Below are 20,372 nucleotides of genomic sequence, written 5' to 3' on the forward strand. Positions count from 1 at the left end.
ATGAGAAGTGTTAAATGTATATTTAGGGAACTATACGTTAGTTTGAGAACCTCCCTTGATGGCTTCACAACCATTTTTTTGCATTGAATGACTTTTTATTTCAACGACGAAAGTAAGAATAAGCAGCTTGGTCATATATGTTTCAATTTTATGAAAAATCAATAAAAAATCTTTGGAAAAACTGATAGGTTTCTAGTTGTGACATCATTGAAAGAATTTTTAAATGTAAATAGTTCCACATTTTGATTTTGATTTTTCTTTCATGTAAGTTAACATAAAGAATCTTCTATCTGATTTTCCCAATTCAATTTAAAGCTGCAAATAATTTATATGAAAAATATAAAAATAAACAAAATGTATTTTATCTACCTTACGGTGACTAAAAATTATAATTCAAGACCGAATTTAAAAAAAGACTAGTTTGCCGTCATGTCAACTGTCAAAATACCGTACTGACCACCAACCACGTTGTGCCTTTGCTCTGACGTCAGACGCAAACTAGTCTTTTTAATTTGGTCTTTGATAATGGGGGGGGGGGAGCACATAATCCATGCACAACACCTTTCAATACAGTATAAAGCATGACCTTGATACATCATTCAAGCAGAAAATTCCTACCACTTTGAAAAGTGTTACCCATGGATTATGCACACCTCCGTAGTGTTACTAAGATAATTACTAAATGTGTTACTAATACAAATAATAAACAATGGGCTATGCAAGGGATTTTAGTTGTTGCTGTCAATATTTTGTTTTCATTTCTTGCTTCTTAAAAATGTCCGGGGGCACTCAAATATAACAGTGTACGACATGCGTGACCAATTTTTTTCCCAACACCCCTAAACAAGTTTTCCTCTGTGAGCAAAATGACCCCCTAAACAAGTTTTTAGCACGCTTTCCCCAAATATTTGACCCCCTAAACAAGTTGTTGTCCAATTTTGACCCCCTAAACAAGTTTTTGGCTAAATTTGACCCACTAGGCAAGTTTTGCTGAATTTTGACTATTTTTTGGCCTTAACATATTGGTACAATGATCAAGAAAAATAAACCACCCCTTTCCACACGTTTTTTTTGGTCACGCATGCTTACAGCATTATATTTGAGTGCCCCCGGTAAAATGTCAAACTATGTGATCAGGGAAAATCACTTGTATTTCCAAAAGTGCTCAAAGCAAGTATTTTTCCTTGCTGTAAAATGGACCCAAAGCAAGAATTACATGGTTGTTTTCCTGCCCTAAGCAAGTATTATAATGTTATGATTTGTGATTAGAACACCTAAAACCTTTGGTACCCGTAACAAATGGAGGCTGGTAGCGATCAATCAAGAGCCCAGATCAAGAGGCATGAACGAAAAAGCACATCATTTTTTAGGGTTTTGAGTAGAATTGAGGCAGCTGGGTGCCAAGTTTAGCAACCCTTTTCAATTAATATCTGTGCACTTAAGGGGGTACTACACCCCTGCCTAATTTTGTGCCTATTTTTGCATTTTTCTCAAAATTATACAGCATTGGTGACAAGTAAGATATGTATATTATAGGGGCAAGGACTACAACTACTGCACTGGAAATTGTATTTCAGCACAGATAACAGTTGTGGAGTTACAGTCAAAAATGAGGGAAAACCAATATTTGATCAATAAATCAATAACTGCTTGCCTTGAGTTCCTGAATTTTCAGTGCAGTAGTTGTAGTCCTTGCCCCTATTATCTTACTTGTCAGCAATGTGCTTTAATTTTTGAGAAAAATGCAAAAATAGGCACAAAATTGGCCAGGGGTGTAGTACCCCCTTAAGGTATCCATTTTGCTATGTTTGATACACCAAACAAGATATGTGTGCCTGGCTGTGAAAAAATACCCCTTTTCCTGTTGTATGCAGAAGAAAGACGTACAACTTGAAATATTTATAAGTGCTCTGGGGGGGGGGGGACCAATTTTAATTTTTCATTTACTGTACTTGTCCATTTACCCAACAGATTGAGTGAAGTCCTATGAATGAATCTAGTTAAGTGAGTGAAAAAAAGTTGATTGTGTTTTTTCTACGCTCTTACAAATGATCAGTAACATTTTGATCTACTTCCAGTTTCGTTACAAACAGGGAAGGAGGGGGTCAGCCCAGCTATGAAACCAGTGGCGTAGATTTCCATTTGGTGACCGAATAAGTTTGTGGTACAAATGTGCGCGAAGCGTGCAAATTTTTTTGTTATTTTGAAGCTAAATTGATGAAAAATGGTGTAAAAGTAGATTAAATGCGCGCGAAGCGTGGGGAAAATTTGTACTTTTGGGCTAAAATGGGCAAATATGAGGTTTTTGGTCAGAATCGCATTATCAGGCGTCAACATTGGGGGGGGGGGGTAATTGTATGGACCATCCCCCCCGGCAAAATATTGGGGGGGATTTATCCACCCGGGATCGACGCCCATGTATGAAACAAAATTGCATTTATAGGACTTCATCAATCTTGTTGTTTGTTCTCTTAAAGGCTACAGTTTGCAGAAAATCTTACCAAAATTATACTTTCACTTCCTCAGGCATAGTTATTTACCAGTTTTAGTAATGACTCATTTTGGTTGATTATATTTGCAGAAAACAACACATAAAAAAACCCAATCTACACATTCAGATTGGGCTATCTTATTTGAAATCTCCCATACCTGTGTGGAAGATTTAAGAACAGTTTTCCACAAAGGGAGTATGTTTTTCAAATGGAATTAGCTGTGATGAATTATATTGAAACTCATACTCCCCCTGAATTTGGCTTTACCTCTATCTTCCACAACTGGGGTGAGTATTTCAAATGGAAGTTACCCAATTGTTTATTCTATTTGAAACCCACACTCCTCTGTGGCCAAATCAGCCACAGGGGAATGTGGATTTCAGATGGAATAGCCCATTATGACATCAAGGTGATAAATCATTTGGTGCTGTATAAAACACTTCTTGCATAATCTCCAGGTTGCAAAAAGCCCCTTTCATACACTGCGTCAATAAAGTATCCTTACACTTGGAAAAATAATCACAATTTCTAAACTGAACAATATTGGGGTAAATTTGTTTGTTTTAACAGATGCACTATCTAATCCTGCACATTATGACACCACATTGAATCCAATGTGACCTCAAGAAGTAAAGTTACAAGCAATTGAATAAACGAAGGTCCGGTTTTAAAAGTGACAGACTGGCCTAAAAGCGCATAAAGATTCCAACAAGCGAAACAAAGAGACAACACAGTTTCTTCAATGAAGCATTATTTAAAGCAGTTTTTATTTCAGTTTTTGCTTCTCTGTACTTTTCATAACTTTCATTTTATTTGTCAGTTCTTTTGTTTCAGTTTTCTTTTGTTCCTTTTGTTTTAAATTAAAGCCAAACGATAAATTAGCCATTCACCACTCTCAAACCAGATGTCTAGTCTGTGGAGTTTTGAATAGGCCAGTTTGTCAATTTTAAAACGGGACCTTCGTCTAATCAAATGCTTGTAACTTTGCTTCTTGAAGTCACATTGGATTCAATGTGGTGTCATAATGTGCAGGATTAGATAGTGCATCTATTACAAAAACAAATTTACTCCAATATTGTTCAGTCTGGAAATTGTGATTATTTTTCCAAGTGTAAGGATACTTTTTTGGCGCAGTATATACATGTTAGCAAATGCAGCTTAGAGAGGGAATTTCAAATAAATGAACACCTTGTGATGAACAAAACCTGTTAATTCCCACCAATCAGCCATGACAATTAATGTGCTCACGGGGAGATTATAGGCAAAATAAACAATTCTCGATCATGAGAGGTTGTGCGTCGGCATACTTTTCGTGGAACAACACGATCGCGCAACTTCAGACCGTGATTGGCCAATTCTCAAAAGATGTGCTTGCTCCGTAAGCGTGTGGTCTGGCGTAGTATGCTCAATGCAAATATCAGTGCGTACCCAAGTTGGCTCTCATGATCGAGAACTAAATATTTTGCCTATACGCCGTAGAAGTGCCGTAGTTAATCGGATTAACTACCATAGAAATGGATGAATACAATTCTGACTATATCGCCCGCACTACAACGTTCACGTGGTACCGATGCATTGAACCATAGATGTCAAAGAAATGTTAATCACTCGCACCTGTCAGATTAGTATCATTGAAAAGAGCGGTATTGTATTCAATCTATGATTGCAGGCATACAGGTTGCAGGCATACACATACACAGGCAACCTGCCTGTAGTGCAGCGCGGTACATTCAAAAATTGTATTCATCCATTGCTATGGTAATTAATCCGATTATGACGTCACTTCTACAGCGTATAGCGGATGTATGTAATTACGTGTGACTTAAAATAGCAGGCAGTGTTCATTCATTTCAAATTGTCACTATAGTGTAATGCACCATGAGTATCTGTGATAATGTTGCAGTTACCTTCCATTACCACTGTAAAAAATTATCCTGGTAATTAACAACACATCATTCCCAATCACTCCATGTATCATTATGCCTGGCTGGATCTGCCTTGGGATCCCCATCGGGATAAAATACCGGCACTGAATCTGTGTAATGCTCCTGAAGTCTGTTAAACAATTGATCTACAATGTCTGGGTGGTATTCTGAAAGGTCATTGAACTCTCTTGGGTCATCTGCTATGTTGAATAACCACACACGTTTGTCGGGAAGATCAGTGTTCTTGCGTGGGATGTTGCCCGAATTTGGGACTGGAAACCAAGTGCCATTACCTGCATAAATGGGATGAAAAAATGGGAGGTGTAGGCATTAAGATATGCAGTCGGGCCTGATAATATATAAATGCAATCAAACTATATAGTAGCCTCCTCTCAGATGCATTGTCCAACTTATAAATGGCAAAAATGTTCTGTATACGTGATGCCACCTCATCTATATTACTAATAGTTAAGGGTACTTGCCCATGAATTTCATTCAGGGGCGTGTTTGAAAAACGGCATAGCGTATTAGTAAAAAGAATAAAAAATACTAAAATTTACACCAGGGTTCGAACCACTGCCGATACACTATGGATGCTGAACAGTGAACGATGCAACTGTGCCACAACGGTACCAGTGGTTAATGTCTGACGATTTTCAAAGATATACATATCAACACGTTTCTAGTGTATTGAAAAGCAGATTTTGGTAGGAATACAGTCATAGTAAGACATTGGACTCTACTTGTCTGTTTGTTTTTCATTTAATACAAATTAATTTTAATGAATTGAACTGGTATGACTCTTAGGACTCGTAATAAACGACGATTAATTTTCTAATAAATATAATAAAAACGCTGGGTCATGCAAGATGTCCTTGTAATTTATGTCAAAACCAGGGGAGCGACAACACACCCCTACGTGTATAAGCCTACATGCGCGATCGATACTCAATGATCCAGACAATAGCATTTGAATATACCGCCCTTGTGTATGCATCTGCTTGACATGCCTGGTACCATAATAGCTTCCAATATCCTACCCCACCGTAAATAGCTCGATTCATTTCCTCGCTGTGCCAAGATATATGTGTCATGTACGTAATTTCGAGGCATATTTTGTTCACAAATGATATGAAGGGACTGTTTTCAGCCAAAATATTGGCTGTCACCAGATGCGCAATGGTACCGGGAAGTGTTGCAGAAAGGTAAGCGTACTCATTATTTATTCAAAATATCATATTTTAATGAATTCGGATGCGAAATCCGAAAAGGGATTGACAGGTCAAAATTCTCATACTAGAAATATTGTGAAATAAAATCAAATCAAATTTAGGCTCCGCAAACAACGTCCAATTATTCCCATTGGTGTTTGCTACACGTGTATATAATAAATTATGATTTGGGGCTAATTTGAGAAGAGTTATGGTCTCGAATTTCAAAATACACCGAGTGAAGTTTTTTGATTATAAACCTCGTCAATTCAAGACTCTGTAAAAACAAAGCAAGAATTTTCTGGGATAATTGCAACTAAAGTATATGAAAGTTATGATCTAAGCTACCAGATGCATCATTAATTTCCTGACTATGATATTTAGTTGTGGGAAAATATTACTTTAATATATGTGTGGGGTAATTTCCCGCCAAAAATTTCAACCAAAAAGAGCATGTAGCCTTAAAGGATCGTTAAAGCATTCATGAAAATTCCAGATTATCTATATGTGACACGATCAAGGGAAATGAGTCGGATGTCGCTAATATTGATTTTGAGATATTGGCAAAGAAAGTATTAAAATACTTTTGTTTTATATTGTTTTCAGCGATTGATAAATTGACGTAACTTTACAAAGAAAAGTCGTATCAACATGGGGTTTTCCGTTTCTGAAAGCTCTGAATGTCCTCTTAAGAAACATGTGTAAAACTCATTTTCGACCAGGGCCGACATGTAACTCATTCCCCTTGATCATGTCACATATCACCAATTGTAATCCATGAGCCAGATATTCACCAAATTTGACTTTCTAAAACAATTAAATTAACAAACATATTGCAAACACAACCTTTTTTTCTTGAATCTGATATAAATTGAATAACATTTTAACTTTTTTATCACTTTGCCTGATGGTTCAGTTGCTGTGCTTTAGAACTGGTCCACCAACATTTCAGCTTGCCCTTAATAGTATTTACACCCCTTGATAAATTTGTGTTTATTTTTGCATTTTTCTCAAAAACTAATAACACAATGGTAACAAAAGTTATGTATATTATAGGGGCAAGAAATCCAATTACTACACTGGAATTTCAGTGACCCAAGACAAGCGGTTTGTTATTTATGATCAGAAATAAGGTACAGCTAGGATGTACCTCGTTTCCTATCATATATACTGAACCGCTTGTCTTGAGTCACTGAAATTTCAGTATAGTAATTGGATTCCTTGCCCCAATAATATACATAACTTTTATTACCAGTGTGTTTATTTTTTGAGAAAAATGCAAAAATAGTCACAAATTTACCACAGGGGTGTAGTACCCCCTTAATATATTTGCTAATCACAATGTAGCTGGTGAGACTCATCCTTCTGTGTGAGGGTCATCTACCCTGACATTAATGCCATCATATACAATTTTATTCCTCTTTGCTAAAAATTATAAACAACAATTATTATATACTTCATTAATATATTCTTGTTCATTGATTGGTTAAAAGTGGATCACATGACCAAAAATAGTTCTACCATCAGTACTCCTATCCGTAAATAGTACCTCTAAGCTGTAAATAGTATTTTCAATGTCCCGGATGAGCCTAATTACCTCCAAGTCGTAAATAGTACTTTTGACCATGCCTTCCGTGCGTGCGCATTTGATGCGACAGAACAGTTCACGCACGCGAAACTGCCATAGCGTGATTTCGCGATGCTGTAATTGCTTAGCCCAATTTTAGCCTATTCTATTTTTTTGAAGGGCAAAATATAGGTTGTGCTTAAATTGGTTGTGCTGTTCACTCAGGATAGAAGCTAGAGTCAAAACATCAAATAATTTTCTTTTAACCAATTAATGAACAAAGAACATATTAATGAAGTATATAAAACATATATATACTGCCTTTATTCGAAGTTCTGGTTAAAACTATGGTCCCTCGTTGAGATCAATTAATACTATTTTCCTTCGGGGCTGCGCACCTCAGGAAAATAGTACTATTGATCTCACCTCGGGCCCATAGTTTTAACCAGACCTCTCATGGCAGTATATATTTGTATACTAACAACTGTCAGGAAGGTTTTCTGTCATTTTAAGCAAAAATAATCATGTAATATGAAAGAAAACCCACTTACTATCTTGGACACTTAACTGTAGAGCTCTATGGGGGGGGGGGAGATTAAATGTCATAATTACAACAAAAAGCTTCAGTTGGGACATATGTCAAAAAGTCAAGTTTGATTTTTTGTTTTTTGTTACAAGAGTGAATACATTATGGCTTTAACATATCACGAGTTGAGAGCCAGAAAGCCTCAACCCACAATCACCTACTCCCACAAAATGAGCATAAAGTCACCAGGGCACTATAGAAGAAATAGTCCATTAAACACAACAAAATTCAACAGAAAACCAAAGATCATTTGGAGGAAATATTGATTTTTGAAGACAAAAGCAAGGAGCCCTCCCAGGACTGAGCTATCCTAAAATGTTTGGTATGATTTTAAAGGGTATAAAATAATTATTTTAAATCTGGAATATCTCAGACAGTTATTTTGTCAACTTTATGCTCATTTTGTGCAGGGTTCGGTTTTTGCCAGCAAAAACCTGTTTTTGCCAGTTTTTGCCTGGTTTAAACCAGCAAAAATAGCAAAAACTGGTAAAAACTCACATATAGTCAGTCAAGAATTAAAAAGTAACACAGAAAGCTCATAAATAGTAACAGTAATCATTTAAAACATATTTTTTGTCTTATCAAGTCCTTAAAATGAAAACATTTGAATTTGATATGACACTTATGCACTAAGCATGCTAAGTGCACTAGTGAGCAATGAAAATCCATACATTTAATTTCTTAAAATGTTACTTATAATTACCAAATCTTGCTGTATTAAATCTAGGAAATTATTTTTGTGACTTAATAATTTGTTTTGAGATGAAAAAAGTGAAACATTTATCAGGTTTTTAGTTTTTGCCATTTTTGCCGGCAAAAACTGTTTTTGCCAAGTGGAAAAACTGTGGTTAAAACCGCGTTTTTTTTTTTTTTTGCGGCAAAAACCTGCGAACCCTGATTTTGTGAGAGGTGGTCATTGTGAGTTGAGGCTTTCTGGTTCTCGATATCTTACCTGGATCTCCTGTAATTAGCTTCCAGTCTCCAACCCTAATAGCTGCTCTGATAGACGTATTAAATGTCTTATTATCAGATGACACAATAGGTGTTGAACAGGGTACAGGTGTGACAGTCAGTGGGTCAATGTTGTGAAGAATTTCCTTTCTTGGTGATGCAGCACCAGTACTGAGAAAGAAATCAACAAGACAAAGAGTGATATTATTAAAGAGTGATAAAGACCAGATATTATTTACTTAACAGTCCTGATGAAGGTTTTACTGTTATACAATTATTAATGGTGTGATGGTTGAAATAGAATCACAAAGTTAAAGATGTTCCATTTCATATGCTGGTACGGTGAGTGAATATGCATTAGGTTTCACTGCCTGAACAGAACTGATCATGTCTCACCTCCTGAAAACCAAATCGATGGTAATAACTTTTGTAGTAAGGGATCAACATTTAACCACAAATTGCCTTAGGCAAAACTCACTTCCTGGGAAGTTGTAATTCATTGACCCATTTGTGTTATATACTGCCTCTAGCTATAATGACAGCCTAATGATCTGGTCAACTTCCTTGAAAGTTGTAATTCATTGACCCATTTGTGTTATATACTGCCTCTAGCTATAATGACAGCCTAATGATCTGGTCAACTTCCTGGGAAGTTGTAATTCATTGACCCATTTGTGTTATATACTGTCTCTAGCTATAATGACAGCCTAATGATCTGGTCAACTTCCTGGGAAGTTGTAATTCATTGACCCATTTGTGTTATATACTGCCTCTAGCTATAATGACAGCCTAATGATCTGATCAACTTCCTGGGAAGTTGTAATTCATTGACCCATTTGTGTTATATACTGCCTCTAGCTATAATGACAGCCTAATGATCTGATCAACTTCCTGGGAAGTTGTAATTCATTGACCCATTTGTGTTATATACTGCCTCTAGCTATAATGACAGCCTAATGATCTGATACCAACCTCAGGCAGCAATTCAATTTTTGATTAATTCTCTTCAGGTAGTGAAACCTAATGGGAACAATCCATCTTACAACAAGTGATTATATTTCTACCCTTACAAGTTACATGTATGTCAGTTAATTTTTATCCATACATACATTTTATAACTATTCAACAATATACTCATTTAAAACGGTCTTTGATAAGTGCATGATCAGTCGGTTTTATTTAAAAGGGTACCTTCACAGGTGGGATTTTACTTCAATATGGGTTTCAAATTTACAACCAAATACATGGTTAAGTATTCTGTACAAGAGTCGCCTCACTCTAGTAACATGATTTTATAGGATAGTGACTTCTATACCACCGGTCAAGTCTGTGCACGGGACGAACAATGAACTGCTTATTCTAAGGCACCCTCTTCTGAATATTTTTGTGACTATCACCTATTTGTATCTTTGCTCGAGCTGACAAAATGAGACTCTCAATAATCAATGAGCTAAGGCCCGCCCTGAAGCTTTCATTCACCATGCATGTGCATTGCACAACCACAAATCAAGTGTCAGGAATAAAGGGTTTATACAATCAGTGATCAAAATGTAAAAACAAGTAAAACAGGTAGCTCTACCCCACAAATCCAACCAAACAATCTATGAAAGAGATACTTAAAGAGTTTCCCACAAAGATGAAAAAAATAAGCTTTTATATTTACATTGTCTGCTTTATTTACATCATGCCGAGCTCATTAATTGTTGTGAAGTACATGCTTGTATGTAAGATCCAGCTCGTACACTGTCCAGCTCTCAAACAAGGCTCTTATAAAATGTCCTCAGTTTTGTAATTGGAGTGTTGTCTCTCATAATTTAGTACTCTCAGACATACCTTATTGAATGCCACATATCCACTCCATCCAGTTTAGTCCCATTTAAGCTAGCACCAGCCAATCCACCAACAATAGTAGGGAACCAATCACTGACATGCATCAGTCCATTGTTGGATGTTCCTTTCATCTTATCTGGTAATGGTGGACCCGACACAAAGCCTACTCCATGGATACCACCTTCCCACAGAGAATGCTTCCAGCCACGGAGCGGCCAGTTGTTACCTCCGGCGTAGATTTCACCACCATTATCTGGAAAAGAAATGGTCATTAGGCCAATGGAACTCGATTATTAGTTTCCGATTGAAAAAAAAAAAAAAAGGACGAGGTCGCTATTTCATTATTCATTATTCGGTCTCTTTTCATTATCCATTATGTCAACAAAATCAATGAATTTATGAACAGCTTTCTCCAAATTTAGGTACCCCACCAGTACCAAAGTATATTGTTGATGAAAGACCATTTCAAATCAGGTATTAATGCTTAGATCATCATTACAGACATTTTGCAACAGATTGAGTAACAAAAATTTGAATTTGTTTTTATGAAAAGAAAATTTGCAATTTTTGTAATCACTAGAAGCATGATGAGGTAATCCGTAAATTTCCATTATTTACCCCATCCTCTACCCCTACAACTAAGAAAACGGCTGATTATGATCAGCAGGGGATGTCAAACATTTTGAGAGTTTCAATTTTGATTATTTCCATCTCAATTTTCAGATAATTGACTTTTTTATAAAAATAATGAAAGTTTTGGTCAAATTGAAAAGGTGATGCGGGCGGTCAATAGGAAACTAACAATCAAGTTCCATTGGCCTAATACAGAGTTCTTTCACATGTCTTCCATAAATATGGAGTGTTTGGGTGATCATTGAGTAACTGAATCATATCATGAAGTATCGGCACCTCATTCACTGAAGATGTTGTGTAGCATCATACTACCATAACATCTTTTCATGCAATACACTTGGAGTGAGTGTCAGCTATTTTGAGATGACTGCTGAGAACTGTATGTGACCAGATTGTTGCCTCTCATGTTAGAAGAGTATATCAGTTTATTAAGATGATCATTATAGCCTTCTCCAAGAGAATAGGCCTATATGACATGTGGTTACCAAGTTATGAGCATTTATCAATGGCTGAAAACAAAACAAAACATTGCCATTCCTCTTGATCATGTCACATATGTCAATGAACTATATACAATGCAACACAGTTCTGTAATCCTTGAGCAGAGCTGCCAACCTTCCAGTAATCTGAAGACTTAAAATCAGTATTCTTTAATAAAATCAATACAAAATACTGGAGACGAGTAATCGTTGGCAGCTCTTGAGGCATGACTAAAAAGTGCCAAAAACCAGTTGGCATATCATTGAAGAACAAAACTCTGTACATTTTGAAGAAAAAAATCTGTATACTTAAAATCTTCCAAATCAATACTACTTAACATACCAGTGGAGAAAATAATGATGGTGTCGTCCCACAAGCCAGTGTCATGTAATGTCTGTGTCAAGTTGCCAATACCCTCATCCATACAGGTGACCATTCCTGAATAGATCCGTCTGTATCTGTCTGTAACATTCTGGTACGGTACTAGATATTCGTCAGGTACTTGAAGTGGCCCATGGACTGCTTGGTAGGATTGATACATGAATAAAGGCTGAAAACAAATGGACGGATATAAAAGTACTGAACCTGAATATGACTGAAAACTTGTAGGAGCAAATAAACATTGTTTATTAAACAATAATGTCAAGTGGTCTATACCACTTTACTTCCTATATGGGGTGTATTATCATATTTTGACAGCTTATAATTACAAATAATAAAAAATTTTAAAAGTCAACTAAAATGAATATTTGCCAAAAAAATATGCTAGTTGAAGACAAGTAAAGAACCTGTATTCTTGTGAGCAGGTGAATGCTTTGGAGTCTGTACAGCGTAAAGCTGCTACATGTGGGTTAGTTTATAACAACTACGAGCGAACCGCAAGTATGACTAGTATGCTACAACGCCTCAAATGGGATTCCCTTGCCACCAGACGACTACTCAACCAGGTCACCATGTTTTTCAAAAACACCGAAAAGGTTATAAAATCCAAATGTGAAAGATTTAAATTCAATATATAGGAACAGTTGAACAAATAAAAATAAAATAAGGAGGTGTGAAAAACCCTCACAGATTTTCAAGTCAACAGTAAGAAAAAAGTGCATCTCTGATAAAAAAAAAAATCAGAAAACTTGAAAACAAAATGAAATGAACACTATATGCACTATTAAGCATCAAACGTTTGAGAAATTGTTGTATAAAAGTAACTTGTATCATTTATTTGCTTGCTTGCATATTTATGAAAGTGTACAATATGATGTAAATTATTCTGTGACAAAAAGCTAACCCTGCTAGATGATGATAAATCTTCGAAGGTAGAGGTTACAGTTTTTCCCCAAAATTAGTGTAATTTCTTCTAAAGTGAAACAAATCTATGCTGCTTCGCCGTATGACAGAGAAAATATAAACAATATTGATCCAAAGGAGTTAGAATTAACTATTAATGACCAACTGTTTTTTGAAACACTGCTTTTGGAAATCAGAGGACATTCTACCAGGTTATAGGACTGATCATTCCATGGTAGTCATTGGTCTAAGTAAGAGCAATAATATACAAAGGGGACAAGAAAGAGATAGACAAGTCTGAAGAAGCACTTGACAAATTAATAGAAAACTTAAATACGTCATACGAGGAAGCTTCATTGAAAAATAGCCCTAATGTTGACATTTTAAAGAATGAGTTAGATAATGCTAAACATGAGCTTGAAGATATTCGTAGTAGAACAAAGGCCCGATGGATAGAGGAGGGAGAAAAACCCACCAAATATTTTCTTAATCTTGAAAAGAGAAACTTTGTAAACAAACAAATGGTAAAAATTGTGAGAAGTAATAACACAGAGGTGACAGCTCAAGATGAGATTGAAAAGGAAGTTGTATCGTTTTATGAAAATCTGTATAAAGAAAAAGGTGGAAATAATAATGTTAAAATTGATGATTATGGTTGCATAAACAAATTAACGCAAATACAATCAAATACCTTAGAGGGCGAAATTACTCATTCTGAGCTCACCTATGCTTTGAAAAACATGAAGAACAATAAGACACCTGGGCGGATGGGTTTACAGTGGAATTTTACATATGTTTCTGGTTGGAAATATCCAGTTTTCTTCTTCGATGTTTAAATGAAGTTTTTAAAAACGGGTCTCTTTCTCAAGTTCAAAAAGGGTCATGTTACTCTTCTGCGAAAGGAGATAAGCCCGCCAGTTCTTAAAAAACTGGAGGCCTATATCACTTCTAAATGTATCATATAAATTGGCCTCTGCCTGTATTGCAAACCGCATAAAATCGGTTTTGCCATATTTAATTTCGGAGGACCAAACAGGTTTTGTCCCGAATAGATTCATTGGTGAAAGTATTCGCCTTATTTATGATTTGTTGAGCTATACAGAAGTTAAAGAAATTCCTGGGATGTTTTTACTGATAGATTTTGAAAAAGCTTTTGACACGGTCTCACATGATTTTATTCTTAAAACTTTAAGGGCATTTAATTTCGGATCAGACATTTGCAAATGGTTTAGAGCTTTGTATAAGAATGCATCCTCTTCTGTAATCATAAATGGAAATATATCTAAACCATTCCAAATTCAGCTTAGTTGTAGACAAGGCGATCCTCTCTCACCATATGTCTTTGTTTTATGTGCGGAGGTATTAGCTTCCATGATAAGACAAAATAAGGATATAGCAGGAATTTGCATAAATGACATAAATTTTAAAATTGCGCAGTATGCAGATGACACTACATTAATACTAGATGGTACAGAAAAATCACTGGAAAGTGCCTTTAAAACATTGCAATCATTTTATGAGATGTCTGGTTTGAAAATTAATATAGATAAAACGATTGCAGTTTGGATTGGGTCTCAGAAATTCAGAAATACTAAAATTAGTGGCTTTGATTTTCTAGGAATTTCTTTTAGTACAAACCTTGTTCAAATGGTAAATGATAATTATGATAATGCACTTCTTTTGATAAGAAAAATGTTATCAAGTTGGAAAAAAAGAAATTTAACTGTGTTGGGACGGATTGTAGTTGTGAAATCAAATTTGGCTTTGCCAAAAATAAGTTACATTGCTCAAATGCTACCAAACCCAAGCAAGGAGTTTATCAAAACGGTAAATGATGAGATATATAAATATATTTGGAACGGCAAGCCAGACAGAGTAAAAAGAAGCCAATTTATACAAAATTATGAAAATGGTGGAGTAAAGATGCCAAATGTAGAAATGCATATAAATGCTCTGAAGGTAAATTGGATTCGGAGAGTTGCCCGTGGTGATCAAAAATGGGTTAAGCTATTTCGTTTTTGTTTGAATGTAATAAGTGATGATATTTGTTGCTTTGGTATGAATCGTTTTAATGACATGAAAAACATGATCGATAACAAGTTCTGGTATGATACTTTGCTTTCTTGGTCCTCGCTTATAAACATTGTAAATTATAATAATCTGGATTTCAATCGTATTGCAAAACAATACTTGTGGTGGAACGATAAAATAAAGATTGGTGGTAAATCAGTTTGTTATGCCCATTGGAAGAAAAGGGGTGTGCTGTTTATAAATGATCTTTTAAAAGTAAGCGGATCTTTTTGTCTAGTGCAGAATTTACACAACTTTATAAAGTGAAGACCAATTTCTTGGAATACAATGGTATTGTCAGGGCAATTCAATCAAACTTTAATTACAATGGTACTATAGGCTCCAAACTAGCCTCGCCTTTTCAGCCATATAATGTGGAATTACTTTTTAAGCAACGAAAAGGGTGCAAAGTGTTCTATGATATTTCTATTGGATCAAAGATGAAGAATACAATGAGTAAGTGGCAAAGCGGAATTTGGAATGGACAATGATGATTGGAAAAAAATATGTACCTTAAATTTTAAATTTTCTACTGATATTAAAATGAGATGGTTTCAATATAGAATTAATCAGAGTATCATAGGCACAAACACCTTGTTGTTGAAAATGAACACGAGAAATGATGACTTATGTACATTTTGTAAGACAAATCTGGAAACAATCAAGCATCTCTTTGTGGATTGCACTATTTCTAGAAACTTTTGGGATAACGTTAAAGATTGGATAAAAGAGAAGCTTAATATAGATCTAGATATGACCCCTCAATTAATTCTTTTTGGATCAACACATGATTTTATTTTAACACTGATTTTGACTATTGCAAAACTTCATTTAAATATAGAGTAAAGATGACAGAAAAACGACCAAATTTCGATGTTTTAAAAAGGGAAGTTAAATGTTATTACAATGTTTTGAAATACCAAGCAAAATGTAGCTTGCAGTTACAAAAGTTTAATAAAAGGTGGCAATCCTGGCAACTGTTAATGGCATGATAAAAAATTAATCCCTGTGTATTTTAGCCATTGTAAACTCGCTTCACTCTTAATTTTTTTTAAATAGTAAAAATTGCTTAATGTTGAGTGAGGGGGAGCGGGACAGCGGGTGAGTCGGGTGGAGCTCAGTGTTGATTGTTTGTTTGATAGGCCTACTAAATTTGAGTCGTAATCCAGAAGTTGTCAGCATTGGGCTCTATTCGCTTCATTTTGGTGCTCTGTTTCCCATTTTGCTCTGCATTGATTAGTTTTTATTTCAAGTGTTGCGTTTTTTCAATCCTCTTATAACTCTCTATTAATGCCTATGTCATTAATCAAATGCATGTCAATGAAATGTACATTAAGGTCACTGATTAGTGGCAGTATTATGTATTAAGAAACTTTTAATAAAATCAGCTGTCTACAAAAAAAAAAAAAAAAAAATGTTTTTCAAAATCCACCATGGACTTGTGAATATCCCCTGCCCGACTGTAGTTATACCATCACTTCGTCTGGGAAGAGCAACCAACACCCTGAGTTACCAACCCATTCAGTCAAGGGTAAACACATACAGATACTCCTTCTTTGTTCGCACCATCCCAATCTGGAACAAACTACCACAACCAGTCATTGCAGCAACAACAGTCAGCCAATTCCAGACCCTGGCCCTACCAGCCCTCAGGGATATGGCTACTACACCAACCCACCAATCCTTGTAACCTGCTGGTCTTCGGTTTTTACTTGCACGTTGTAAATTTATGAGCACCTTTTGCCACATATGCACAGCACAATCCTCCTAGGACAAGCCTAGCTTACTGAAGGAGTGAATGAACTCAAGACTCAAGACCTCTTTAGTTCTTTGCCCATTTATAATGTGCACTTTAAAATTGGCTTTCTGGAACTGTCAAAATGCATGTATTACAAATTTGATCACATTACAGACGAAAGCTAAGAATATTACACAATACCTTGGTTTTGTCATGTTCTTGAATGATCTTCTGTGCTCTTTGAGTAAACAAATGTGTGGAGTAGATTCCATCATAGTCGTGAACAGGTTTATCATTTTCTCGCAGATCCCACCCTGTCCAATAAGAGCAGGCTGGATTCATAGTGATACCGCATCCTACATGACGATGCTTGAAATAATCTCCGCTACCCGTCAAAAAACCTGTATATCATCACAATAATTAAACATACATAACTGTCATGTGACCTGCTACCATGAAAAGAGCATAAAGTTGCAAGTTGGTAATTTCAAGATATTCTGGCTGCTGAGTTTATGTTCTGTCTCTTTGCCGTATGTCTGCATGTCCTTAACGAATGGCCCATTCTGTCCCCCTCCCATTTACAAAGAACATACAGGCATACTTTTGGCTTGAACAGGTGCATGTGAAACAAAGAACACCAACACAGCAGCCAGGACATATTAAAACTACCAAGTTGCGACTTTACGCTCACTTCTTAGTAGCAGGTCACATATGTCATTGATTTCTATTGTTTTATTTTATGTATATTTTCATTTGCTTGGTTTTGGTTGGATATATACAGGCTTTATACAGAAAATGCTGCATCTTACAGTTTTTGTGATACACATGTTTCAATTATTGTAATTTCATCAAGAAAAGTTCACACTAAATTTGTTACTGTCAACTAAGTCCAAGTCCATGTATATGGTCCTGTATACAGTCTAACGTTTTAGCATGTTTATCATTTTTCCTGTGAATAAGTGATAACCATTCTGTATTTTTATCGCCAACATTTAGTTGCTGCTGGAAATTTTTACCACAGCTACAAAACTTAAGTGGAAAAATTGCCATACATTTGTTGCAATGTGCTATTCCATTTTAAATCCATATATCCCCTTAATCTTCCACACAGGGAGTGAGAATTTCAAATGGGATTTCCTGAATGAGTGACTCCATTTGAAATCTACATCCCCCTGTGTGGGAGATTAAGTTCAGTTCAGTTCAGTTCTCTCCATATGGAGAGATTTTATTTCTCAGTATATATAGGCCTTCGGCCTTACAATACAATAAAGTACAGTACAATATATTTACCCATCACCAGGGGGCAAAAGAGTTTGCCTGATTTTATGAGCATTAAAAATAAATTTTGATAATGAAATTATAGTTTGTTGATTTATAGACTGAAATGGAGTAATAAAATAATTGAAATTTGGAATACACTCTGGCAATAAGCGATTTCTTTCATTAGCATAAGGTAATGTCTTCATTCCATAGGGGGTGTATTGATTTAAACTCAAACAACCCAATGACAGACGAATGTATGCAAAACATTATACTCATTCACAACATCAAAAACAATGAAACAATGATTCATGTCAAATTTCTTACCAAAGAACGAGTCAAAACCCCTATGATTTGGAAAGCATTCCTTTTTGTACTGTCCTAGATGCCACTTGCCAATCATATGTGTAGCATAACCAGCAGTCTTTAAGGCATCTGCTATAGTCTTGTCTTCAAGAGGAAGGCATGCTGCTTGAGGAGGCCAGATGATGCTGTGCTGAAGCCCGGTGTGGATCTAATGTGAGAAAAAATGTAGACTCATCAAATTTAACTTGGACCTCATTTATACACAGAGAAGTCCACTTGAATTGTGACATCAAATTCTATTTGCGACCATTGATTAACATGAACTATTTTCCAACAGGGTGTAGGAGTACATATAGGTTCTATATAGTAATTCTCTAATCTGACTCCTTGTCTGACTCTTACCTGGTATCTCCCACTCATCACTTGACTCCTTGTTAGAGTACATATAGGTTGCACATAGTAATTCTCTAATCTGACTCCTTGTCTGACTCTTACCTGATATCTCCCACTCATCAGTTGACTCCTTGTAGGAGTAGATATAGGTTGTACATAATAATTCTCTAATTTGACTCTTTATCTGACTCTTACCTGATATCTCCCACTCATAAGTTGACTCCTTGTTGGAGTACATATAGGTTGTACATAGTAATTCTCTAATCTGACTCCTTGTGCAGACAACTTATCCAAGTTGGGTGTGAGTATCTCAGAACCATGGTAACCAATGTCATTGTATCCATAATCATCGGCTACAATGAATACTATATGCGGAGGTTTGCTAATACAGGAGTGCCATAGTGGCATGAAGTAGAGTAGCACACAGGCTAGTAATTGGTTGCATATGTGAAGCTGCATGGTTGAAAGACTGTGTTAGAGACTATATAGTTCAAGAGTTACTGGCTCTATAGTTCAATTATTGCAAGGAGAGTTCACACACTACTAAAAGAGAATTGGTTTAGTACTGCTTTTTTTTAATTTCTGCTGTTTGTACCTGAAAGAAACGCATAAAAGAAAAAAGTTAGTTTAAATTCAGAAAAAACAATAGACTTGTAATTACTGTGTATGTATCTCAAGGACTTATCAGACAAGATTCCTATTGCGGCTGCCTGCAAAGATGCATCCCCAAGGTACTTGGATGGTAGCCTGGGAGTACCATACCAGTGCAGTATCACTAGGGATGCCTTATTCCGTTTATTTTCCTACACGTTTAACGCATCAGTGATGTGTGCGTTTAACGTATTAACACGCATTGATCCAGCCCCGTCTGGCGGCAAGATTTTATGAATATACAATAGGTGCGGTGCACCTCACAAAACCGGAATTTCTAACAGAATATGTTAGTACCAATGGCGCCGTACATAAGGTAAAATTTGCGAAGTCAACGGCCCAAACATGTCAAAAACTATGCATTATTTCGACGTATTAGTGTTAAATAGTGAATGTTTTGAGCAAGTTTCATGTAAATTATTAAGGTTGTCTTCAGATTTTGTTACTTTCAACTGTTGATTAGCATTGAAAAATGGAAAATTGAAGGTTGAAAATGACTTGCGTGTTACACGTTTACCACAATTGCTACACGTTTAACGGATCATGCGTGCGACGGTACATGCGTTTAACGTTCCCATGCCTAAGTATCACTGCTGGTTGGTCTTTTAACAGCATTTAACAGCATTGGTACTCTGTAGGTACTTTGTGTGCACCAGTCAGGTACCTTGGCAACAGCATGCTTGTGCAGGCAGCTGTAATAAGAATCTTGTTGTGTATAATTATAAAGTGTGATGTGTTTTCCTTTTCGTTTTTTTTTTCATCAATCATTCTCTCTTGTGAATAAATTATCAAAATCTGAATGGAGTCTGGATTTGAGCACGGTGTGTTAAAGGGCCATAACTGCCAATTTCCACATTTTCTCTAGATGCGTTTGGTATATACAATCAACTATCATGGATCGACAGGTGTTTACACACCAGTTTGCCACTTCGGTCATCAAAATCAAGAACATACACAGAATTTCTTCATCATTTCCCAAAATATTGTCAACATGT

The 20,372-nt window shown here is 35.9% G+C and overlaps 1 protein-coding gene across 1 annotated transcript; it reads right to left on the reverse strand.

Moving 5' to 3' along the window:
• Window positions 1–815: 815 nt before the first annotated feature.
• Window positions 816–19,315, reverse strand: LOC140156901 (arylsulfatase B-like). Its single transcript, XM_072179935.1, has 7 exons — window positions 18,922–19,315; window positions 18,355–18,541; window positions 16,969–17,168; window positions 12,018–12,225; window positions 10,566–10,815; window positions 8,734–8,903; window positions 816–4,710 (listed from the first exon to the last, which is right to left on the reverse strand). The coding sequence occupies exons 1-7, from the start codon at window positions 19,183–19,185 to the stop codon at window positions 4,445–4,447; spliced, it is 1,545 nt and encodes a 514-aa protein (XP_072036036.1). The 5' UTR covers window positions 19,186–19,315; the 3' UTR covers window positions 816–4,444.
• Window positions 19,316–20,372: the final 1,057 nt, after the last annotated feature.

Source organism: Amphiura filiformis, chromosome 7 (genome assembly GCF_039555335.1).
Source record: "Amphiura filiformis chromosome 7, Afil_fr2py, whole genome shotgun sequence".
Lineage (NCBI taxonomy): Eukaryota > Metazoa > Echinodermata > Ophiuroidea > Amphilepidida > Amphiuridae > Amphiura > Amphiura filiformis.

Bases quoted from the DNA above. Each gene is read 5' to 3' on its own strand.
- LOC140156901 (XM_072179935.1), bottom strand. From the start codon at position 19,185: ATGCAGCTTCACATATGCAACCAATTACTAGCCTGTGTGCTACTCTAC. The intron at 17,169-18,354 runs GTAAGAAATTTG...GATGATATACAG, and splicing joins GGGTTTTGACTCGTTCTTTG to GTTTTTTGACGGGTAGCGGA. The intron at 8,904-10,565 runs GTATGTCTGAGA...TTTCTTTCTCAG, and splicing joins GATATGTGGCATTCAATAAG to TACTGGTGCTGCATCACCAA.